General features: G+C 39.5%; 1 protein-coding gene across 4 annotated transcripts in view; it reads left to right on the top strand.

Moving 5' to 3' along the window:
- The first annotated feature begins 380 nt into the window (after positions 1 to 380).
- ripor3 (RIPOR family member 3) overlaps positions 381 to 25,926 on the top strand; it is a 67,772-nt gene continuing 42,226 nt past the window's right edge. For 2 of the 4 annotated variants that reach the window (XM_036152028.1, XM_036152031.1), the window contains exon 1: positions 18,422 to 18,488. In XM_036152028.1, coding sequence (XP_036007921.1) covers positions 18,451 to 18,488 — 38 coding nt within the window. In that variant the 5' untranslated portion in view covers positions 18,422 to 18,450. Of the gene's footprint in view, positions 521 to 3,468; positions 3,496 to 15,694; positions 15,759 to 18,421; positions 18,489 to 25,926 lie in introns of those variants that run through there. The other 2 variants (XM_036152029.1, XM_036152030.1) reach the window with 2 other exon arrangements.

Below are 25,926 nucleotides of genomic sequence, written 5' to 3'. Positions count from 1 at the left end.
TATTTAATAATGGTAATCAACTACAAGATGTTTCAGAGAAAAGGCTAAAAAAGAAAACACAACAACAAAAAAATGTGTCAGCAACTGAAAAGAGCAATAAAATATGTGAAGATGAGAGAATGAGAAGTGTGGGAAGGGCCGAAAAGAGGAGGAGAGAAACCCAGAGAAAGGGAGTGGAGGGCCAGCCGAGAGGCAGAGCTGGAAAAAAAAATAAAACTTTCTGACAGAAGAAACCAGGAGGCGAAGGGAGAAACGGCACGTCTCCCAAAAGCTCGATGGCGTTGCTGCAAAACCCTGCTGAGCTGCTGCTGCTGCTGGAAGACTGAACGCTATCAGGACCGAGCAGGCGGCTGCCAAACCCTCCAGCACCAACACACACACACACACACACACACACACACACACACACACACACACACAACATAACACACTGCATGCAGATATGACTTGTCCGCTGCGGCCGCTCGGTGTGGTGGACCTGCTCTGACAGTTGGCAGTAACTGGTTCTTCATCCTGCACGGTAGGTTTCCTTTGCTTTCATTAGCCGTGACTCATGGAGAGCTGCCCTTACTGACGTTTTGCTGTTTTGATGCTTAAATTCAAAGCTGTGCTGGATGGGTTAGTTTGGAGCAGTCAGTATCTTACCTGCCACGGACAGCAGTCAGAGGTAGGGCTGGTCGATATGGAGGAAAAAGCGTAGCGATAAAATATAAATCATATTGATCGATAGCGATGATTAACGACAAGTTCAAAACATATATTTTAATTGCAGCCTTGGCCGTTTTATGCTGTGGCTTAACAACCTATTTTTAGACACAGACACAAACACTGAATTCAAACTCAACCCTTTATTCAACCAACTTTTTAAAAACTTTTTAAATAAGTAAAACACGCGTTCTCTGAAGTCTTCTAAAGGGGGCGGAGCTTGGTTCCTGGGTCTGCGTTGTGATTGGTTTGGAGGATGTAATGATGTAATATTAACCTACATAACCATGAATAAATAAGGAAGGAAAACTGTTATTCTGTTAAACTTTTTATTTAACCTTTTTTTTAATCATCGATATATACGTCTATCGATCGATAAATATTGTTATTGAATTATCGTCCAGCCTTAGTCAGGAAACTCCCCTCTGGAGAATTGAGGATAAATTCCCGTCGGGGGGTCAAGCTGAAGGAAAAGCTGGTTAAAATGTTTCACCTTGTCATCATTCAGCCATGAAACAATCCTTTATGACAGCATTCGCTACTAAACAGTGACAGCTGGTGATAAATATATATATTTATATATTTGCAGCGGTGGTTGTGGGGCAAATGGGGTTGGCCAGGTTCCTTTTATCTGTCTGTTTTTTTTTTAACTCATTATTATTAATTATAAATAAATGAACCCATTTTCTCCCGTCTTGTCCTCGTCTGATTCCTCCGTTTGCCTCCGTATGTGTGAGGGACGTCTCACGGCATGTAACCCAAACATTTAAATGTGATAATTTGCAACATTTTCGATAAGTATTACGGCAGGTATCATGAATTAACCCGTTTGGATGGACATACAGTATTATATAAAAAAAATTATAATTTAGCCCCGTACAGAATTCTTCTGTTTCCGCTTTTTATCACAGCTGAAGCAGCAAATCAGCCCCAGACCATGACGCTACCTCCACCATGTTGGACTTTGGGCTGTTTTGGTCTTTTTCTCTTGCTTCATTACTGAGTCTGTAGATCTGATCCTGGAGTCATTTTGGTGGACGGATAAATTTAATAACAGCTTTTTATGCATTTATGGACGTCAGCGACTTTGTCTCTTGTCTGTTTGACAATTTCTTTGAATTGGGGCGTCAGTGTGTTTCCTTTTTTTAGATCTTTGCTTACTTTGTGTTGTTGTACAGATGCTTTTAAAAAAGAAAAAGGTTAATCACAGCTAATCCGTAATTTTACAAGTGGGGAGAATTACACAGCGGCTCGGCGAAATTCTCCATCTGAAGATTCAGAAGATTTTACTTTTAAATTGTTGCACATTTATCAAACTCTAAAACACTTCAAAGACATCTTCAGCTCACACCAACTGGCAATAAATATTTAGAGGCAAAGTCATTCAGTCAAGTTACTTTTTTGAAAAACCTGAAATTAGTTCAAAAGTTGTACTTATTATAGTGTTATGACCAGAGGTTGGTAGTAACTAGTTATATTTACTCAGTTACAGTTACTTGAGTAACTTTTTGAACAAAATGTACTTTTAGGAGTAGTTTTACTGCAAGGTACTTTTTACTTTTACTTGAATGATATTATTACTCAAGTATCACTTCTCTTACTTGAGTAACAATTCTGGCTACTCTACCTGCTGTGAGTAACTTCACGGATATAGAACATAATTATTTTAACCAAAAAATACACAAAACTTACAGTTTATGTTAAAGTGAGACTTCTTATTTGTACACAAGCTGTTATTTTAATGTTAGTTTCTATCTGCTGAGCTCACTGAGCCAACTAAACGTACAGTAAACAGTAGATATTGTCATTGGAAGTACTTTGCCCTGTTCTAACATAATGTATATACAGACAGAAAAAAAACCTGGAGTTTAGGTTAAAGTGAGACTTCTTCTTTGTACACAATCTTTGTTATTTTAATGTTATTTTCTATCTGCTGAGCTCATTGAGCCATTTGGAGGTCAAATAAACGTACAGTAAACAGTAGATATTGTCATTAAAAGTACTTTGTACTGTTCTAACATACTGTATATACATTAACTGCTGTAATTATTGCTTTCAAGTTCAATGTTGAAAAAATTATTTAGAAAAGTGATTTTTTTTTTTTAAAAGATACCGGGATTTTCACACAACCTTATATTTCTTGTCTGTCCGATTACACAATCTTTAAATATTAAATCATCAGCTGTTATGATTAGAAGTGAGTAGCCTTCTTAACAGAATACTTTTTTACTCTTACTCGAGTACAATCCTTGGCTACTCTGCCCACCTCTGGGTATAAATGTCTCCAAATAACAGACTCCTTTGTTAGATTATTGAGTATATTACAGAAGCAACTCTTTCAGGCTGAGATCTTTTTTAGTATAAAGTCGTTCTGCCCTTTAATCATGTAACGTTCCCTCCTCCTCCTCCTCCTCCTCCTCCTCCTCCTCTTCATCATCCCTCCTTCCTTCGCGTCAGAAGGAGGTTTCGGTCCCAGAGCCTCGGTTTCTCATGAACCCCTCAGTGAGTGCAGCTAAAGCTGACGGGCTGCCAGAGAAAACATCAGCGCAGTGAGCCGGGTCAGAACCAGCGCCCTCTTCAGCCGCTCCGCTCTTGGTTCTGCTTTTCATCGTCTCTCCCTGACACTGCGCTCATGCTGTGAGGCTCAGTTTGTGCTTCAGTTGGATCATCCCAGCTGCAGGTTTTTGTTAAAGGACTGTGATGGAACGGTAGATCCTTTGTCGGATCACCTCAACTTTACCGGATTCCCACAAATCGGTTCAGACGTCTCGACAAAAGCTCCGGTTAGAGGTGAGGACTTCTCTTCAGAGCCCGTTATGAGGTTATCACCGCACTGCAAAAACTTAACTAAAATTAAGTAAATTTTTCTTGATTTGAGCAGGTAAATAAGACTATTTGCCAATGGGAATAAGATTTTTGCACTTAAAGTAGGAACAATTCATCTCCGTCATAATTTTTCAAGTGCAGAATATCTCATTATCTTATTTTAGGGGTAGAACTACTAATCCCATTGGCAAATAGTCTTATTTACCTGCTCAAATCAATGAAAAATTGACTAATTTCTAGAAAATGTTACTTACTTTTAGTTCCCTTTTTGCAGTGTGCGTGCCATTGTTGTCTAATGAAGCGTGCACATCTTAGGTAATGTTGTCTCGCTTCTGTTGCCGCTCTGACACGAGTTGATTGTTGTGTTTGTGGACGCGTCCTTTGCACTTTACCAGAGGGAGTAATTGCTCCTGAAATGCAGGGATGTCAGGAGAAGGGGAGGAAAATGTCCAGGGATGCGTGCGTTTGTGTCGCTCTTTACCGGATGCTGACAGCAGGACTTTGATGGATTTACCAGCTGGGAAGACAGTGGAGGAGAAATTCAGACGTTGCTCGACAAATTTGCATCTGGTCTTAGATGTTCTGGTTTTCCTCCTGGTTCTTCTTGACTTTATTCAATTCAATTTTATTTATATAGCGTATATTCATGATACGCATGTCATCTCAAGTCTCTTTCCAAAGTCAGACTCCATCAGATCCTCCAGGTTGGTCAGAAAGTTTCCTCTCTAAGGAAACCCAGCAGGTTGCATCAAGTCTCTCCAAGCAGCATTCACTCCTCCTGAAAGAGAGCGTAGAGCCACAGTGGACAGTCGTCTGCATTGTTGATGGCTTTGCAGCAATCCCTCATACTGAGCATGCATGAAGCGACAGTGGAGAGGAAAACTCCCCTTTAACAGGGAGGAGAACCTCCAGCAGAACCAGAACCAGGCTCAGTGTGAACGCTCATCTGCCTCCACCCACTGGGGCTTAGAGAAGACAGAGCAGAGACACAGAAAGCACAGAAGCTCACATTGACCCAGGAGTACTTTCTATGTTAGACGGTAATAGTGGATGATCTGCCTCCCCTGATGATGTCACAGCTAACAGAACAACAGACCAGGTGTACCTTCTATGAAGAGAAAAATTATGAATAACAGTTGGTAGTTCTGGTCGTTTCTTTGTAAGCTGTAGTTGTTATAATCACTCAACCAGACTTTATCTGAATAACGATTACAGAAAAAAAACCAAATTAAGTTCTCTGCCAAATTTTCCAATTCGCTGTCAGATCTCATTTTCATAGTTTCTATCCAGCTTTGATATAAATATTTATCCACAACCTAAAGCAGGTGTCTGCAGCCTTCAGATGCTTCCTGCAAAGACTGAATTACCTGCTTGACATGTCAGCAAGACACGGTCGTTAACCATTAATTGATATGTGTGTGTTGGAGAAGAGACGTATGCAAAAGTTGCTGGACAGCGGCACTTTTTTTTATTTAAATTTTTTATTTCATTCATTGTGTTCAAACTAAACAATCAAACATAAAAGCAAACATTCTAAAATCCTGAAAGAAAGGGAGCAAAAAGAAGAATCTTATCTTATCTGTCTCTTTTACTTAAAGCTATAAATTCACAAAAAAAATTTAAATTTCAAAATCATCTACAACAAAACAATAAGCAACAAAATATACACAACAGAAACAAAAGATAATGAAATGAAATATCTGTCCTCTAAAACTGAAATACACATTTTACTTTAGGTTGATTTTCTGTATATTCACAAAACATAAAATTTGACATGATTATTAATAATCAGGCATAAATTCACTCAGCACAGCAGCTTTTATTGTCCTTTTTAATGTGAATATTGATTATGATTCTTTGGTTTCTTTGTTCAGATTGTTCCAGGATTCCTTCCACAGAAACACAGCTGCTCCATCACCTTTGTTCTAAATTACTTTTGTTTTTAAAGATATCACTTCCTTTTTAAATCATATTCGCTTTCTCTTTTTCTAAATCTTGAGGACTGGAGCCGCAGACCTCTGGTCTAAAGTCAGCGAAGGTATTTTTTATTACATAGAAGGAGCTCTTGTAGCAAAGCCTCTCCACTCCCTCACAGATCAGCCCAACTGGTCTGTAAACTGGTTTTACTCAGGTGTGCCAGTCATAAAGCCGCGTATTAAATGAAATTCAATAGTTCAACTAAACCTTGCATTTGTGTTTCTGGGCTTTCCCTCCATGATAGTTTCAGATCAGCAGCCACAGAAACATTGTCAGATTAACTGGGCTGTGTTTTATACCAGGGACGCTGATGCAGGAAATTAAACCTTCAGTTGAAGATAAATACACTCTGCATTATTATTATTATTATTATTATTATTATTATTATTATTATTATTATTAATGGACTGAGAAAGTCTTACACACAGACTTCTATTGTTGATCTCAGCTGTTCTGCTTAATCGGTTGGACTTTTCTACGAGCGCTAAACATAGAAAAACAGAACAACGCTGATCCAGTTTTATGAATTTTAAATTATTTCTTTCAGCACTTCCCACTCTGGCTTTTCCATTTGGGTCTTCCACCTTTAGTTCAACAGATTTCTGAGAGTTGAAACTTAATAATAACCTCCCAACGCCCTCGAACAATCCTCGAGAGCAGCTGTTATTAACTGAACCAGAAGTGACGTACGAACGGCACCGGGGCGAGAGTAAACACACCTTCCCATCTTTCCCTTTTTGCACAAGCGTTAATTTCCCAAAATCAGTAAATTCTGTGTGCAAAAATGGCAGAAATTTCTTCAAATGACCGAATATGAGTCAGGGCTTTGAAAACGGGGACTACTGCCTTGGATCTATAGCATGTTCATATTCTGGGACCTGGTGCATTTATTACATCATGATTATGAATATTGTCACGTGATTTGAGTGACTATAGCGTTATTTAAATCACCGAGGATGCCAAGATGGCAGCCCCCGGTGAAAAGCAGAGAAAGGATAAAGTCTTATTGTATTTTTAGATGCTCGTTGGTAAAAAAAAAAATCACTGGTGATAATACTATATATCAAGTTTGCCATTATATAATGACTGAAAATAATAACATTTTCTATGTAGAACCGTTGCTCTTTTACAGTTACATTTAAAAAAAGTTTTATTCATTAATAACAATCTTTGTCAAGCTTTCTGCCAGATAGCGCTCCTTCATCTCTCTCAACAATGAAGACTTATTCCAGAGCTTTTGTTTCCTTTAGTTTGGAAATTACAACCAAAAGCAGCACAGAGGCACGGTTTGGTAAATACAGCTACAGTAACTGCAGCTCTGGTGAAAATGCTCATGTATGAATCTGACATGCAGTAATATTAACGTTTCTTTCTGCCAATGTTAATAATGAACTGATTAGCTCTCTTAAAATGGTTGTTTATTAGTAAATACAGAGTTTTTCAGCATCTCATGAGACTCCTAATTATTTTCCAGCTAAAATCACTCAGTAATCCTTCTTATTTCCTCTGATTTTAGGCCTTCAAATGAGAGGAAAATCTTTTCTGCAGAACAAATGCACAGCGGCTAAAAGCTTTCTAGCATTTATGGGCAGGCTGTGGAACAAGGCTCACATTGAATTTCACATTAACGTGGAGAAAAGTGGTTTAGGTTCAAATTGCTGCTATAATTCTGTCATATATGTGCGAGAGCAGAGCTCAGAGCATTCACATTCAAATAATCAGCTTTTATTGCCAGAGAGATGTGGGAATTCCTTATTTATTTAAAATGTGTTCAGTGTTGATGCCTAGCAGGTTCTAACGTATCCCATTAAGCAATAGAAGTGTAATTTATAACAGGAACTCGGTTTTAAAAGAGAAGAAATAAATAATGCTGAATTCTGGTTTCAACAAAGTCTTGATTTAAGGGTTTTGGGCACTTCTTCAACCAAGATCTTGCAACTTTTCACCTTTGGTATATTTTGTAGCTTTTCAGATTTGTTTGTTTTTCTGCTGAATTTTTCAGACTAAAGATGGAAAAATGTTAGGAAATTATTTTAAAAAAGCTGGAAATTTAACGGGGCTGTGCACGTACAAAGCTGTAGCCGTGCTGTAAGGAGCAACTAGAACGTCAAACTTCTAAATCTTCTAATTCTTCCAACTCTAAATATGTCCGTTGGAGAAGAAAAGCCTTCTCTGAACACGGCTGAAACATTTAATTTCTCTGTCTTGATTCGGGGCCGCAGATCACAGCTGGTCTGCGTCGTCCTAAACTCAGAACCACAGCTGGTTTGCTTTGGATTAAAGTGGATCTTGTGGGTCGGGATGCCGCCTGCGAGGAAGGCGAAATCCTCGTGGCCTGGTGGGCAGAGTAAGAGTTTCCATTTCACACCCGGGTGAAGCTCCAGGTCCACCGAGTTTACAGCACGAGCCTTTCAGCGGCTCAGATTATGACAAGTGAAATCAGTCATAAGAACTGGAAACATACAGTAATGCACTTCTTTCAGTCTTCTTTTTACATTTGATTATATACCTAGAGAAAGTTTTGCAAAGTGTGACCCTTTAAAAAGAAACGAGAACAAGTTGCAAAAAGCTGCTGAAACATGAGACTTTTTCTTTTTTTTTTTAAAAAAGAGGCTTTAAACATGAGCAAACAGGCTTAAATAAGAGGCAATTGGACTTTCGCTCAGTTCTTTCTTAAGACGTTTCCACACCTATCCAGGAGTCTTTGTCAGTTCTGGTGGCTCGCACTGAGAATTCAATTAAATTAAATTAAATTTTATTTATATAGCGCCAAATCATGAAACATGTCATCTCAAGGCACTTTACAAAGTCAAGTTCAATCATATTATACAGATTGGGTCAGATTATACAGATTGGTCAAAAATGTCCTATATAAGGAAACCAGTTGATTGCATCAAAGTCCCGACAAGCAGCATTCACTCCTGGGGAAGCCGTAGAGCCACAGGGAGAGTCGTCTGCATTGTACATGGCTTTGCTGCAATCCCTCATACTGAGCAAGCATGAAGCGACAGTGGGAAGAAAAACTCCCCATTAACGGGAAGGAAAACCTCCAGCAGAACCGGGCTCAGTATGAACGGTCATCTGCCTCGACCGACTGGGGTTACAGAAGACAGAGCAGAGACACAACAAGACAGACAAACAAGCACAGAAGCACACATTGATCTAGTAATCTGTTCTACATTAGATGGTAGTAGCAGGTGAGCCCGCTACTCCAACCTGCAGTTGGAGCTCTGCTGTTTTTAAGGACATGGAGGTCCATCCTCCTTGGTGCATTTTAAGTCAGATGCAGATAAATCTCTCTGTTCTGTTCTCTGTTCTGGTCGTTAGAAACTATTGCTTGAAGTGAATGGAGTGTTTGGTCACCTGGATCATGATGAGATGCTGACAGAATCTCTCTGGAACGTGTTGGGCTGTAAACACTGCGGAGTTGGAAGCTCAATCCTCCTCCTCTGTTGGTTTTTCTCTTTTTACCAAGATGGCTTCTTTCACCCCTCTTTCTAACCATCTGTTCTCGCTGTCCATAATCCGGACATCATTGTCGTCTATCGAGTCTCCTTTGTTCTGGCGGTACCAGTGGACTGGTGAATCTTGCCCCGAGCTGCTGGCCCCTCCATGCGTTTATGCAGCTGTTGTTTAATTTCTCCAGTGTAGGAGTCGGAGCCGTCCTCGCTGCATTGGACCGCAGACACAACGCCGCTCGGCTGTGGTTTGGGTGTTCTGTCTTTGGGATGAACCAGTTTCTGTCTGAGAGTGTTGTTAGGTTTTAAATTCACCGGTATGTTGCATATGGAGAAAACTCTCCTGAGTGTCTCAGAGACTACTGAAACATCTGGAATGACGATGTTCTTGCGTCTCTCAGTTCTCTCCTCTGTGTTTCTACGCTGTGTTGTTTTCTTCTGCCAGCTTTGTTGGCTGATTTGACAAAGGTCCATTTCGGGTAACCACAAGCTTGCAGCGATTTCCTGACCTGCTTGTGTTCTTGTTGTTTCTCCTGTGCGGCAGAGGGAACGCTGTCAGCCGTAACTCAGAGCTCTGATAACAGAGAGTTTGTGCTCCAGTGCCTGATGGGAATCAAAACGTGGGGGGCTTCCAGTAAACCTCAGTTTTGGGACTCCCATCTTCCTCAATGTGTGCCGCACAGTCCAGAAAATGCCAACATGTTGTTTCTGGCCTCCTCTCTGGTAAACCTGATGCTGCTGTCCACTGAGTTGATGTGGTTGGTCAATGCCTCAACTTCTTTGGATTGGATTTTGACCAAAGCGTCATCCACATTCCTGCTCTCCACCTCCTCCATGCACAAATTGGCCTGATTTGCATCTGATTGAGAATGCGCCTAGGAGGATGGACCTCCATGTCCTTTAAAAATCAGCAGCGCTCCAACTACAAGTTGCTCAAGAGCAAGCTGACAGAAATGACAAAGACTCCTGCACTGCAAAAACAGATCTAAAAATAAGTAAAATGTTCTTAAAGTTAGTGTATTTGTCCTTGATTTGAGCAGGTAAATAAGGTTATTTGCCAATGGAATGAGTATTTTGACCCCTAAAATTAGATAAATAGAAGGGTGTGGAAACGTCAGAAAGAACTGAGAGATTTAAGCCTGTTTGCTGTTGCGATAACTGAGAATTTGCACAGGCATCTTCTGACATGAGATTTACTTTTTTTCCCCATAGGGCTTTAAAAAAATCCAAATTGCATGTCCAATGTGGGAAAATCTCAGCACACCCCTAACAATTTGAATATCCCCCCCTAAGCGGCAATATCCCTCAGTAGCACTTTACTGTATGTATTTATCAGAAACCCACATTGCTGGTGAAACTTTTCACTCTTTTTTAAAGTATTGCTTCAGTCCATTGAGGTCTGCAGACATTAGTTTCAGCACATCTTTTATATCAGTCCTCTTTTATGCTGTTGCACACTTGCTGCTGCGTTTGGGAATCCCAGTTAGGGCCAAGCACCAGCAGCAGGCATAAAAAACAAGATGGCGGCAGAACAAGCCCGAATCATGAGCCTGGGTTTGTTTTTGGGTCAGCTCAAATGTTTCAAGCCCAAGTTGTGCTGCCATGTTCTTTCTAGGAGAAAAGAGGGTTTCTCCTCCAGATTCACACAAAAAAAGTCAAATTCCCCACATGGTCAGAGAATCGTAATGAATTAACCGGCATCTCAACGCCTGGGACGACTGGCAGCCTGTTTTAAGTTTCTGGGAGCTTTCTGCAGAAAGTTTCTTCCTGTTAAAGGGGAGTTTTCCTCTCCGCTGTCGCTACATGCATGCTAGATATGAGGGATTGCTGCAAAGTCAACGACACAACGTCAGCGGCTGTTCACTGTGGCTACATGCTCATCCAGGAGTGAATGAGTCGATGCAACCTGCCGGATTTCCTTAGATGGAAAACCTTTTAACCAATTTGTCTGGAGGATTTGATTGAACCCAAGCAGCAGCAGTTGCTCCTCTAAGATCAATGCTAATGTCTTTCATTCTGGATCCCTGTATTTCAGATTAAACCCGTCTAATTCTAAACATTGCCTTACTACACCCATCTGGTATTATCTTTGTAACGTCCATTTTCTCTTTATCTGTTCGTTCTTACTTTCCCCCTGTTCCGGTTGGGCTTTATGGGATATAAAAGCAAAGCTGCCTCGTGGCTTCTGAGGAGAACAATGTGCGAACTGCAGGCTTAAAGGAGGCTGAAGGGAGTTTAGGTCCGAATATGAATTAGGGAATTCCCAAATTCCTGACATCTTTACATAATCACATCCACCTGTACTCCTTGGAATTGGAGTAACAGCTGTAATTTCTGTTTAATATGCGCAACAAAAAAAATCGTTCCAGTTTCATGAGAGATTTTTTTGCAGATGCTGAGATAAACTTCAAGGAAGTTGCTTAAAGTTATGCGGCTCATTCAGTCCCCCGGATGCTTCACCAGATGCCATCTCCATCAAACGCTTTCCCAAAAACACTCATTTAAAAAAATAATCACTGCAATTCCCATGAGGGTCATCAAAGCTTTTATTTATTTAAGGCTCAAACTGTTGTGATTTATAGCGATGTTTAAAAAGTAAAAGCAGCGACTGTAACAAGGAACTATTTATTTAAGAATACAAACTTTTGGTTCTTGGACACAACTCCTGTTTATGTCCTGCAGTATGGAGCCTGAAGTTACATTTAGGAGAGAAATTGGGCTTTGTTGAAGTGTGATTTATGCTTTGGGTCTTTGAAAAAGGGAAAAGGCTCCAAGGGAAATAACATTAAGACAAGATGAGATCACAAACAGGCTGTAATCACAAGAGTTCGATCCTTCAAAAGAGTCTATAGAAAATCCATCTCAGTGCAATAACATATGTAGCTGTGGCCAGCAGAGAGACATAGATTAGTATAAAAGTTTATACAGATATTAAAATGATAATTGTTTGAATGTAGCTGAAAAGGGTTGAGTAAAAGACTGAGGCGGGAGCTGGAACAGGTGAGCAGGCAGGTACTGATCAGCTGACTGATTAGACGCATTTTAAATCTCAACAGTTTTCTATTCTGCACTGTGGCACTAGTGAACAAGGGGATTCAGAAAACGTAGCCCTGGTGGCGTGAAAATATGAGTTAGCTCTGATTTAGTCCACTTGGTGCCCTTCCCAAACGGCGTCTCATGAGCAAACATGCCTGTAGAAGTAAGTGAAGGCTTTAGTCTGGGAAGCCCCGTTAGGTCTTCTCATGAGATGCTGTGATATATCTGCTTTCCACTGGAACAAATATTAGAAATGAGCCTAGGTATATTCTAACAACTCTCAAGTGTAATGTTAAACATTTTCTGGAACGATCAGCTCTTCCTAGTGCTGCTGAATCCTAAAGTGCCTTAAATCAAAAACTCAACTGCAGGGAGTAATATAAGTGCCCTCAGCATAAAGTCGTTAATCAAGTGCACTACGAGTACAGCCTACTTATTTCATACCTAAAATGAGGCAGTGTACATAAAGTTTTACGTTTTATAAACTATATTTCATATTCTTACGAATAGTATAAGCAAGTAAATGGCAAAACATTAAATGGCTTGCGCTCCAACTTGTCCGACGATCCCAAAGCACCCTACACTACAATCAGTCATTCAACCATTCACACAAATGTGTTCTTGACTTGTACTAAAAAGTATAAACAAAAGTCTAAAAGGGGGCCCTAAGATTTAAGCTTATACTTAAATATATTTAATAAAATGTAATTCAAGTATACTACTTATTGCTAAAGGTCTCAGGAGAAGTCTTGATGTGGGAAAAACAACTGAACAGAATGCAACAATGGATTACTTTGTGATATATTAACGAAATTAAGAGTAAATAAGCCTAGCTAGCTTGACCATCTCCAGCTATTAGCTTTGTGTGTTGGCATGTTACTGTTATTTAGCACAAGGTGCTAATTATAGCTTAGATTCAAATGGACCTGAAGTGTTGAGCAATTATTAGCAGTGGACTTCTTAGGTTAATTTCCAAAAATGAACAGAACACAGCAAAAAAAGAAATGTTTTTCCAGCATTCATCTCCTTGTCTAGCATGCTAATATGCTAAGTAATTAGCACCGTATGCTAACCGGAATGAGAAGATTTTGTGTTACAGTACCTGAACTGTATGTGCGAGTGGACCCCTATGTAATTTGGCTACAGAAAAACATTAACAATTCCCAGCATTATTTATAGGTTAGCATGTTAAGCTGCTAATTGATGCTAACATGCTAGTTAGCCCTGGATGCTACGCATACCACAGGGTCAAGAATCATAGTATTTATTGGGATTATGTAACCATAATGAAATTCTGGAGAGATATAAACTCAGATTTCAACCATAGCACACAGATGCAAATCAAGACATAATGTTTAAGCGTGCAAATAGTCAAAAACACAGACGACTGTCCACTGTGGCTCTACGCTCTTTCAGGAGGAGTGAATGCTGCTTGGAGAGACTTGATGCAACCTGCTGGGTTTCCTTAGAGAGGAAACTTTCTCACCAACCTGGAGGATCTGATGGAGTCTGACTTTGGAAAGAGGCTTGAGATGACGTGTTGTGAATTGGCGCGATAGATAAAACTGAATTAAATTGAATAGATAACGGTCACTTTACTGAACTATGTCAATTACTGTGCTTGTTGCTCAAGAGTATAATTTTTGCCAACGTAACCTTGGGCCAATGACAACTTGAAGACTTTACTGTACATATCAACATCTGTTTTGAGGCCATTTACTGGCTGTTCAGCTTTGTGATTTATTTTAATTTTTATTGCATTTGTGAGTGTGTGTGTTCAGCATGTTTTGGGCACAGGTTAACTGGCGCTGACAGACAGGTTAATGAAGGGGAGATGTACCACAGAGAGTTGCTGTGATTACAAACCCAGAACCGTCCTCCTCTTCCTCTGCAGTCCACATCCTGTTCCTCACATCCAAAAGCCAAATAAATCTTAATCAGTTGTCAGCCGTTCCTGTACTGAAAGAAGCTGAGAAAGAACAGATGCTTTACTTTTCCTTTAAAGTAATTTGGGAGTCTGATTTCTTAAAAAAGACAGAGGTTATGAATGTACCAGACTAAGTTTACCTTTGATAAGAGACTTGACCAAACATCATCCACGACACTGAAGCTTGATGTGTGAGTTTTTGTTAGTTTGAATGTAGAATGTGTGTTTGGGTGAATAAAACTCTTGTAAGTATTTTTTTAGTGTGCTTGGCTAGATGCTGAGTGTCCTGAAGAAGTTGTTGCAGTTCTCTGACACTTCATGTGATTCCCAGATGCTGTGTGGGCTGAAACATTTGTCTCAGACTCTGATCGCACACTTGAAGTAGTTTCAATGGCAGCAAAAAAGCGTACAGTATGTATGACATAATGTGTTTTAAAATATGTGGGGAAAAAATTAGTAGAAAAATTCAATAAAACCTCAAAACATCTTAAAATTTACGTTTGGACTTGGAAGGAATTAATTTACATTGAAAAACGCAGCTTTCATTTGCATCAAAACAGAAAAAGTGTGTGTGTGTGTATATATATATATATATATATATATATATATATATATATATATATATATATATATATATATATATATATATATATATATATATATATATATAGGGAAGTACCGGGGAATCAACAGCTATGCCTTATTAGCAATCAGATACCCTGCTTGGGTAATAAATTGACCAAAGGAGGAAATCCAGACCACTGATGTTAAAACACAAAGGCTACTTCCCATACCTGGTGGATTCCACCCTAAATCCATTGAAGACGAGACATCCAAGCTCCAAGAATATATCAGGAAGATGGTCCAAAGGGATGAAGCGCTCAGTGAATGTCTCAGACAATGGAAGCTGGAAGAGAAGGAACTGAAGGAACCATTGTGGGAGGAAAACCCCTGCATGGGATGTACCACCAACTGATAGCTGATGTGGCTGATATGACCAAATCCTACCAATGGCTAGAGAAGGCAGGACTGAAGGACTGCACTGAAGCACTGATCATGGTAGCATGGGAGCAGGCCTTGAGAAACCAGAGCAATGGAGGCCCAGATCTACCATACCAGGAGCAGGTTATGCAAAGAGGCCCCAGAAACCATCCAGCAACTCACATCAGGGTGTAAGATACTAGCAGGGAAGGAATTGATGGAACGCCATAACCAAGTGGCTGTTATAGTGTACAGAATACCAAGTGAAGACCCCCAGGTCATAATGGGAGTCACTTCCCAAGGTGGTGGAGAACGACAGAGCTAAGATCCTGTGGAACATCCAGATACAAACAGACACAATGGTAATGGCCAACCAACCGGACATTGTGATCACTGATAAGCAGCAGAGGACAGCCGTTGTGATCGATGTGGCCATCCTGAGTGATGGAAACAGGAAAAAAAGAGTATGAGAAACTGGACAAATACCAAGGGCTCAGGGAAGAACTAGAAAGAGCCTGGAAGGTGAAGACAACAGTAGTACCCATGGTCATCGGAGCACTCGGGGTAGTAACTCACACTCTAGAGAAGTGGCTTCAACAGATACCTGGAGAAACATCAGACATCTCAGTCCAGAAGAGCGCAATCTAAGGAACAGCAAAGATCCTGAGAAGAACCCTTAAGCTCCAAGGCCTCTGGTAGAGGACCCGAGCTTATATATAAATAGCATTCTATTGGAAACATCTTTAATTTCTGTCAGTTTTTCATGTGATTTTTATTTCTGCAGGAAATGAAGTGACTCCAACGTGATCCGAGCCCTGACATCATTACAGACGGAGCAGAAAAACAAGGTAAGAATAGAAATTAAAAGGCTTTGACTGAAATTGCTTCGACCTAACGTTGGAAATTAACGGTTTTAGCTCGATGTAACTTGCGCTCCCTTGCTAACACTGTCGCTCTGAACGTCTGGACGTTGGTCTGATAAACACGTACAGTCTGGTTTTAATCCACCACCAAGGCCTTCAACATTTTTCACATATTTTCCTCTATTGTTATTGATAAACACAGATTATCCCCATCAACTTGCAAACAGATGTCGCTGTAGTGTGTCGGTATGTTCATCCTTGGAGGATAAAGATGGATGTTTGTGCAGAGTAGTTTGGATTTGTGTTGGAAATAAGGGGGGGGGGGGAGGACAAAAGGAATCTAGTTTACTTTTGCTGAGATGTTTGGATCGTTTCAAAAAGACTGAGATGGACTCTGCGTGAGAAAAGGTTTAGATGTATTTGGTTATTTTAGCCATTTTAATTTCTAGACTGCCTTGGCCTGAGAACACAGGATCTCTAGTTATTAGCTCAAACAACATGCATGACAAGAAGGGGGGGATTAACAACATGCTGCGCTGAGAAGTCTGCATAGTGAGTCACAAATTAAGGGATGTCTTGAAAAGGAAACCATAAGCCTCGGTTCATATGGTGAAGAAAGCAGGAAGCAGATGGAGAAACACAGGAAAAATCTAAATAAATGAAGAAAGATGACAGAGAACAGGACAGAACAGTTCCTGGTCCGTCTTCACATTAATGGACACGCAGGACTCTGCACGTCTCAGTATGGAGACCCGGCAGGATTTATTTCCCATTTGTTCAAACTGTTTTCAAAGTGCTCCTTTAATCTTTTTGAGTAGGCTCCTTTATTTTAATCTCATAAAAGTGATATTGGTCAACAGTTCTCCAGGTTTTCTAAAGCTCTCCTAAAGGTTTCTTCAGACAAACTACCGCAGTTTTTACCCACTGGAGCGCTGCCAAACGACGCTTTTTAGATTTAATTTAACAAGAATAATCCGTGTCTTTGACAGACTGAGACAGAAAAGGAGTTAAAAGACAGCCAAGTCGACACAGGGATGTTTTTCCTTTTAAACATATATTTTTTTATTCAAAAACACATAAATGTTGAATAACTGTCTCATACTCAGAGCTGGGGATGTTTGTACAGCCTTAAAAATCTAAATATTCTATATAGCCATTTATATAATTCTGGTCTTAAGACAGTTAAAATTGGTTCTTTATTAAGATTTCTGTCTATTACAGTTCAGCATCTTTATCATGCACATTATTTCAGCAGGATCCTAAATTCCTAAATGTACTGTAATCATCTTAAATATGACCAGCTTGAAACAGATTTATTAATTTCTTAAATCTGTAGATTTTGTAATTGTTTGCTTCTTCTTCCATTGACTTTTTCTCCTTTTCTAAAGTAATCTTACTCTTAAAAGACGTGTTGGTTGTTTTTCCTTTGTTCTGGGATTCGTTGTCCTTGAAACAAGTCAGCTAATTTAGCTGTGACAAAACTACAATCCCCACGATGCAGAGAAGGGAAGCGCCACGTTGAAAGGAAGGTATCCATTCCAAAAAAGTAAAAAACAAAGCAACTGGACTAGTTTTCCGTAGTTGAAGACGTTTTGCTCCCTCTCCAGGAAGCTTTCTCAATTCAAAAGGTCTAGAGCAGGGGTGTCCAAAGTGCGGCCCGGGGGCCATTTGTGGCCCTCTGAATGCTTTTGGGAGGCCCTCAATATCAGCTCAAGAATGACCTAAATCTGGTTTTACCAGCTCAGATGGTTGAGGCGAGACACTTTCACTGATACAAGGCCTTTCAAAAAAAGACACAAATTAAAATCTTCTTTAATATAAAAATATAAGGTGGAACAACTTTTTAAAAATATTTTATTGGTCATATTATCGCTTTTAATTGAGGTTAATAGTAAATAAGACCACGCACGTTTAACCAAAAGGCAGACTGGGGTGCACTCATTTATTTAACTCGGTAAAAATAAAGCAAAATTAATCCTGTTCTTGTTGCTGAAAAGACACACACAAAAATAAAAAAAACAGAAACACCGATCAACCCGAACAGTTTAGGACGTTGTTTGCTGGGCGAACCTGCAATAATATTTTTATGTTTCAAACCTAAAATGATTTACAGATTCCTTTTCTACAGAAAGCAGACTAATTTGCTTCTTTCATCAAAGTATTTTGTGTGTTTGTTTTATTATCAAGCAGGTAAAAAAAATTAAATTAAAAAGTTTTTTGCCCTTTGGATTGAATAAAGGTTTTAGTTTTGTGGCCCCTGAGTACTTTCTACGTGACATTATTGGCCCCCATGGCAAAAAGTTTGGACACCCCTGGTCTAGAGTAATGATGAGTACCAAGCTTTATATACCAAGCTATGTGACTGAGAATCTTCACCAGAAGGTATCCATGGACAGAAAGCCTCTCATAAAAATCTGCTAAAGGAATCTGCTCCTGAAACTGGATTTATTTTTTACTTTCATAAATTAATCTGCATAAATGTGTCTGATCTTATCTACTCCCTTTCATTGTTTGAATGTGGGACTCTTCTGTAGATGCAATTATGAAAAAAATGCTCCTGAAATCTGCACCTGCAAAGGAGTGAAAACATGGAAAGAGCCCCAGAGAAATCCCAGAGCCGGGTGCAGAACCTGCAGCAGGTCCAGAACTTACCGTAACCCCACTGGCCTGGAAACACATGTGGATTCTCTGCGAGGAGACGGAGCGCATCACTAGGTGCATTTCCGTTACAAATGTGTGCAAAACATCGTCGATATTCTGCTAATTCCGATAAAACACTTTCGCAATTGCATGTTTCTATTAAACGAGAGATGCAATTAAAATCCTACGTTAATACATTTATTCACGATGGGTTTCTCGTCCATGAGGGAGAAGTATTTGAAACAAATTTTATCTTTTCCACCGGCGCCACTTTTGTCGAGCTTTCTCTTCTCTGCCAGTTATTTCTGTTTCCGCTTTGAATGTAAGATTTTCCACGGCTTGTGGAACCCCGCTTACTTCATGGCCACTTCAAGATCTTGGTAAATGTTCGCATTTCCTTGCTGTTTTGCATCTAGTACTGCTACTACTTCCTGCCTTCTTCTTCGTCTATTTCACCAGTATAAACGTTGTTGGTCATGTGACTCGTGTGATGTGAAAAAACTGTTTCCATTGCAGTTTTGCAAAATCTACCAATTTCGACATGGCTGAAAAAACACCAGGGGTCCGTTCTTCGTACGTCGCTAACTCAGTTAGCCGGATTTGATTGTTGACGATTTGGCATGATCTTGGATCGTTTGGTTCTTCGAAACTCATCCTGGACTTGTTGTCATAGCAACATGTGCGCAAACTTAAACCTGCTCGCATGCAGGCTTATTTCATGTAAACAAGATTAGATCGCAGCTTTATAAACGGAGAAGATAGGGAAGTGCATTTGGACAACCTAGTGGCAGAGGACGGGACAGAATTGTGGAACGCAATTTTTTAATGTTTAATAAAAGACGAACCAAATAATGCTTAGTTCCTGTCGTTTTATTTAAAAAAAAAAAATATTTATAAAGAAAAGACAGCAAGTCATCTTTTGCCTGCAATACGAGATAGTTATGTAAAGTCAGAAATACTGCTGTCAAATGGTGTTTTAGAAATTACTCTGAAGGTCCTTTTGAAGCAACTCGATCTCTAGTGCAATTTTTCTCTTTTTCAAGTTGTGGAGTTCAATTTCTCCTCTTAATTTGTGTTTTTTTTTTCAGGTCAAAATACTATTTTTTTTGTTGAAGATGCCATTTATATATGGAACGGATGGCACCCTGTGTCATTTTGTGAAAGAAAAAGAAAGGGTGAAACATGCCTCATGCAACAAGAGTAAAAAGAACATGTTTTTTTTTTCCAGCCTTTTTCTTGAGGGCTGTTATAAACAGACAAACACATCATTTAACAGTGGCTTTTAAAAAATAGGAAGAAATTGCTTTTTAAAATACAGTATATTAATTAAAGGCTACCATTTTGTAGAATATTCTTGTACTTCACTTTTTTCCCCATGTTCTAGTGGCTCCCATGGAGGCTCTGACATAAAAGAACAAAGTAAATATGAAATTATTAAAATGCAAAAATACATACTGTAGAAAGTGATAGAAACATCTACCATGGACAGTATTTATGCATTAATTTGTCTGCTGCTTTTTGCCAGCACTCTCTCCTGGCTTTAACAGACTTTGAGGTGTTACCTGTCATTTTAATTAATGACTCAAATTCGGCATAACCTTCCATTAAAAGCTCGTGTTCTGCTGGGAGAAAAACTGTGGGCGTTCTTTGGCCATGCTGAACAGCCAATAGCAGCGCTGCTGATCAATGTTTCTACTATCGATACATTTCCCCTTTTAAACAAACGCATGAACGCGCAGTTATCTCAGATAACTTAATCCAGCCATACTAATCATGAAGAACCCAATTAGCCGGATCAGGATTAGCCGGATGAAATCATCTTGAATGTCTCATTTCATCTCAGATGTTTTAAGCAACGTACGAAGAACGGACCCCTGATCCTAGCGCAAAAACCTTTTATCGAAAAATAGGAGCAGTTCTGAAATTCCAGTGTTTCCATTAAAGAAATTTATTTTCGTAACTACAATTTGCGCAGTTTGTTGGTCAATGGAAACGCGACTACTGTGGAAACGGATCTCTGTGTCTTCGTCTCCCTTTTGCTTCAATGCAGCGATCTCAAACTCCAGCCCAGTCCTGCATCTTTCACTGTGCGTGCTCTCAACAACCCAACAGAAAGCCGTCTAACAGAAAAGGCTCGTGTTCCCTGACGCATTAAAAGCATCTGTAAAATTGAAGCGGATCCTCTGTTTACAGTACAAAGCACAATCTGCTGAGTCGACTGTCAGAAAGCTCGTTTGTGCGTGCCTGAGTCCAACTGGAGCAACATAGTTCTTCACCCAGGAGACCGTGAGTCATCCGTGACCTCTGACCTCCGGCAGTATGGGCTGGCGAGTCATGTTTCAGCGGGCCCTGAACCAGAGGTGGAGAGTGTCAGAGATTATCTAAAACCAGAGACCTAAATTTAATGTATAAGCGTTTAATTAGATTTAAATGAAGGGTGAATACTCCATGGTACAGCTGGGCTGCCTCTGACTTATCCTGCTGGAGAATCATTTACGAATAGAGTTAAGGAATGTGCTTCCTGTTAATTATTCAAGATGTTTTTATTTTTATTTTGCGTTGCATAGATTTAAACAAGCGGAGATAAAGAGTAAGGTTTATTATCCTGCTTTTCACCCCCACCGGGATGATTCTGGTTTCAGTGCTAGAACTGGATCTGATCATAAAAGATTAGTACAGAGTCGATTTGTTTTGCAACAGACACTTCATTACATGACTGGAAATGATACCAGTAACAGTTTAATCCTTTCTCTGTTGTTTTTTTTTTAAGTTTCTGTGGAAGTTCAGGAAGACAGTGTGACAACGATCCCTTGATAGTTCTCATGATCCCTGCAGATGTCTTCGTTGTGGGCATTAAACGGTTGTACGGGGAGGAGTTTTCCTTTGAAAATCAATGAGTTTATTTTTAATTTGAGAGAAAATTAGCTTTTAACTCTGACGTCACACAGCGTTCGTCTTATTTGTTTGCAAATTTGCTTAATTTCTCCCCAGAAATATCTTCCTTCTGTCTGATTTAATGCCTCTCATTTGTGTCCCGCTCCTCACGCTCAAACTTCCTCCTCTCACATTTAAAGCCTGAGCCCTCAGCTCTGTTCTCACGCAAAACAAACTCGTCATAAAGAAGGTCAGTCGTCTAATTTTATTGGCTGGAACTACAGGCAGAGTTCCCCATTTGTTTCAGTAGAAAAAAACCTACTTTAGAAAAACTTCAGAGGAGTTTTATCCAGATGGAGGACGTTAAAATGCAGGGTGCAGGATTTGTAAAGAAGCAGAAGATATTCTGAGGATAGAAACCTCGTTTTTAGGGAGAACTGTGCATATTTGTAAGATGTTTGCAGATCCTCCAGGAGAAGGAGCTGGACCATGGCCTCATTCTCCAATGCTCTGTTTCTCGCGTTTAATATAAACTGTCTGCAGCTGTTCTGCACTTGGTGTGCAAAACCTTTTTTCTCTATCTTGAATGTCAGTCCTCGTTGTGGAGTAATGTTGACATCTAACCCTGAAGCTTCAAACGCAGTCGTCTCAGCACCAACCTCTCCCGACAACAGCCTGGGGATCCCGGACGAGCCCCCGGTTACCAGCGCCACACTTAGGGGAGACAATACAGAATATAAAATAGACACCCTTTAAATTTGGTAGAAGTTTTCGAGTGATTATTGTGTGGAATATGTGTGGGATAACGCCCGATGAGGCGTCTATTATCAGAAATTATTGTTGGATGCACAGGCGCCTCGAAGAGCATTATGCCACTTATATCATGGTCACTTACGAAATAAAGAAATATTAAATCAATGTTTTTCAGAAAGAACTATTTGATATCTTTCGTTGTGCGGAGCTGCCATGGTAAGCAGCTAACATTTAAGCCAACGCAATAATTTAAAACAATCAGTCTATTTGACCAGAACCTTTCTTTTAGGTGACCTTACTATTAATATATATATATATATATATATATATATATATATATATATATATGTTAATAGAGGTATATATGGAGGTAAGATACTAGTATATACTAGGTATTATTATATATGTATATATAGTATATATATATGTATAGATATATGTAGATATATATGATATATATGTATATATATATATGTATATATATGTTATATAGATTATATGTATATATATATATGTAGACTATTCCAATATATTGATTAATATATATATATATATATATATATATATATAATATATATTATATATTATATATGTTATATATATATCAGCAAGTGTACAACAGTACATTCCGTTTTGATTAAGAAAACGAGTTGCAAATGTTGAGTATTCACCCAGACCATGGTATAATATAAAATAACCCACAATTTCATGTAAACCGGTTTATTAGTCGGGAGCTCACTTATCATCTCAATAAATAAAGACACAGTAGGAACTGTATGTAAAGTTTTAGCCGTTTAAAAAGAGAATGACTTTTAAAACCTTAGTAAACCTTGGTACTGGTAACAAAACCCTGGCTGTATTTACACAAGGTGTGAAAAATGTTACTATAGAGCACATAGTAAAATGTTTTCTTTCTAATCAAAAACGAGGTTTTTGCAACACATTGAAAGATTCTGAAAATGTTTGACTTTTAATCCGTCTTGTTTATACCTAAAGAGCTCCGTTAATCTTTGCATTCAAACATTATAAACGGCCTAGAGAGCAAAATAAAGACCTTGGAAACTTTTCAAAAACCAGAAACGTGGAGGGGAGAGAACCCATAAAAAAAAAAATCCCCACACCCTGCAGACAAAGAAAAGAAAACAAGAGAGAGGGAGAAACTGAACTGCCTCGGTTTTAGTGGATAAAGTGTGTTTGTACGCACGGAGCAGCAGAACCTCACAGGGACACTTTTAGATCACCTGGTGGGAACCACACATGGACATGCACGCCTGCAAACACACCGAGCAAGACGCTGACGAACCCACACGCTCAGCCCTGACCTTTGACCTCCTCACCCTGTAAATCAACAGGTCAGGGCTCATTCGCTCACTTTTCATCCAGACAGCCCCCCACGGCTCTACGGCCGCCCTTTTTCATCACCTGAGGAATGTTCCTGTCTCATTTCACACTCTGCACCGGTGCAAGTCGGCAAAATTCTTTGTTTGTGGGGACGGAAAACCACTTTTAAATTGCTGTTTTCCACATTTATTTGTTTTGCACTTACTTGATTGTGTCGTGTTGACTCAACATCTGGTTGGAGAGCACTAGAGATTTATGCCAGTTCAACAGCACTGGACCAAATGGAAAAATGCTGACATTATATGATTTCATGCATTTCTTTATAGATCTTTTTGAAGAACCTGAATGATTCTCATCTGTTTCCTCCATGTTTTGAAACTTATCCAACCTTTGTGGCCACAAAAGCTCCAATTTGAGTAGCTGATCATATTGTGGTTGACACTTTTTGTCTTTTTCCTGGAGATTTTCCCATTTGTCGAAGCTTTTAAGGTCTCTGTGTTGCTTTATTTCAGTCACACGGCTTCAGCTGTGTGCGTTTGTTGGGGTTGGGTCGGCCTGTTAAACGCTTTGTTTTCGCTGCTTTCATTTGTTTTCTTCCGACAGTTTTGGAGGGCAAATCAACTCCTGCAAAACCTGTCTGTAAATGTTTGTCTCGTGATTTAAAATTTTTTTTAATTTACTTTTGCTTCATCTGGTGCCATGCGATGCACCACAGCTCCGCCTCCCCTTGTCTGTTCGGCTTTGCTTCAGAACCACATGGGCTGGTTTGCAGGAAACCCCCAAATTCCTTTGGAGCAACACAAAGAGAACAACAAAGTCCCCCCCCCCCTTTTTTTCTACACAAATGAGCAACAATAAAAAAGCCTTGTGATTAAAAAGTGAACAGAAAGCTAAATATCCTCTTAGAGCGCCCCCTGTAATTATTGCCCTAATTGGATTCCTATAGTATAAAAATAGCTTAAACTTTATTTCCTGTTTATACTTGAAGTTCTCTAAACTTGTGACTGAGAGCTAATGACTTCCTGTTTCTGTTGTGTACCAGTAAGTCTGGTTCCTTTAAGCCATGTTTCAAAAGGGGAAAGACAAGATAACATGTCAAGGTAGCTGTTTATTGGTCTTCAAAAGCTAGGAAATGACTACATTTGGAGAAAGAGCAATTTACCTAAACGTCTTAGAGCCGTTATTAAGATTTCTCAGCGAAACTGTAAAAATCAGTCTTCATACTGTCACCAGGCACAGATGTTGAAGGGTAAGAGTCGCGTCGTTTAATTAGAAATGATTGACGAGAAAAGCTGACGTAAAAAAAATCTTTGATCCTCACCAGCATAAAAGGCATGGTCCAATAATTAAATATGTCCATTATTGTCTAGAGACAATATTCAAATGTGGCCAGAAAACAGTTCTTCACCGTTTATTCACAGGTCTGTCCTCCGTGTGACAGCAAGAAAGTGATGATCGGTTTATTTCGTGAGTCATATCGAGTAAAATGACAAAGTTTTGCATAATCTCGAGAGTCGGATCTTCTCCGAGGATTTTTATGCAATTTCAATGTTTCTAGTTGGTCTTGTTGATTCGTCTGTATATAAAAGGCTTAAATTAATGACATTTTGACTCCAGTTTAAAAATATGTTTTGTGGTTGTTTTTGCGTCTAGAGGACACAAAATGCAAATTAATTAACCTGATCTACAGTTAATAGACATTTGAGGTTTTTTTTGGAAACAATCATTCATTTATTTTTGATCCCAGTGTTCCCCTAGTCAGAGGAGAAGAGTTGAGCAACCTTTCAGCTGCTAAACTCTTATGTTCAAACACTTCACAGCTGTTTCTGGTAGAAAAGCCCACTTAAGTTAACATCTGATGTGAAGCTTTAATTTCCTTGGTAAAATAAGGAGGAAATGTCTTTAAGCAGCTACAAATCATGTGCTAACTTCAGCGTGTGAGGACCACAGAGCCTCTGTGTTAGGCTGAACTGTGACTGAAGGGAAACATTAGGCTGCCGTTCAACACCCAGGGCCCTCTGCAAAATACAACTGGAGAACGCCTAAAAGTGCATTTGTTGCAACACTTTTTTAAATCTTATTTACCTCCTGTGGATCCTGTTGGGGTGCAGCGGCCTCTCAGCAGCAAACACTCCCTCTGGGTCCGGTCTAAACAAAGGATGATGTCTAAAAACACTTCCTGCATCCATCATTAAAGGTGCATCACCACGATATTTGACTTTCTTTAATTTATACGTCAGTAGCTCACTCTGGTGTTTATGAAAGATTATCACGTCCTGCTGGTGTATTAGTCGTTATTTTGGTGTTTTATGCTTTGTTTTTGCTCAATTTGTTAGTAAATAAAGCCTTTCGTGTTTATTTCAGATTTTAATGGTAGTACGTACTGCGTATGCGCAGCAGGGCTTAAAACAAGGAAGCGGCTAATGGCTATTAGCATCTCCCAGCGAAACAATTCAGAAAGGTCCAAGATACAGTAGAAAAAAAAGAAAACAAAAATTATTCCAACAGGGAAAAGCCTGGAATGTCTCTGGGAATCCAGTCTGAA

Source organism: Fundulus heteroclitus, chromosome 20 (genome assembly GCF_011125445.2).
Source record: "Fundulus heteroclitus isolate FHET01 chromosome 20, MU-UCD_Fhet_4.1, whole genome shotgun sequence".
NCBI classification, from domain to species: domain Eukaryota; kingdom Metazoa; phylum Chordata; class Actinopteri; order Cyprinodontiformes; family Fundulidae; genus Fundulus; species Fundulus heteroclitus.
This window is presented reverse-complemented; position numbering and strand designations above follow the sequence as displayed.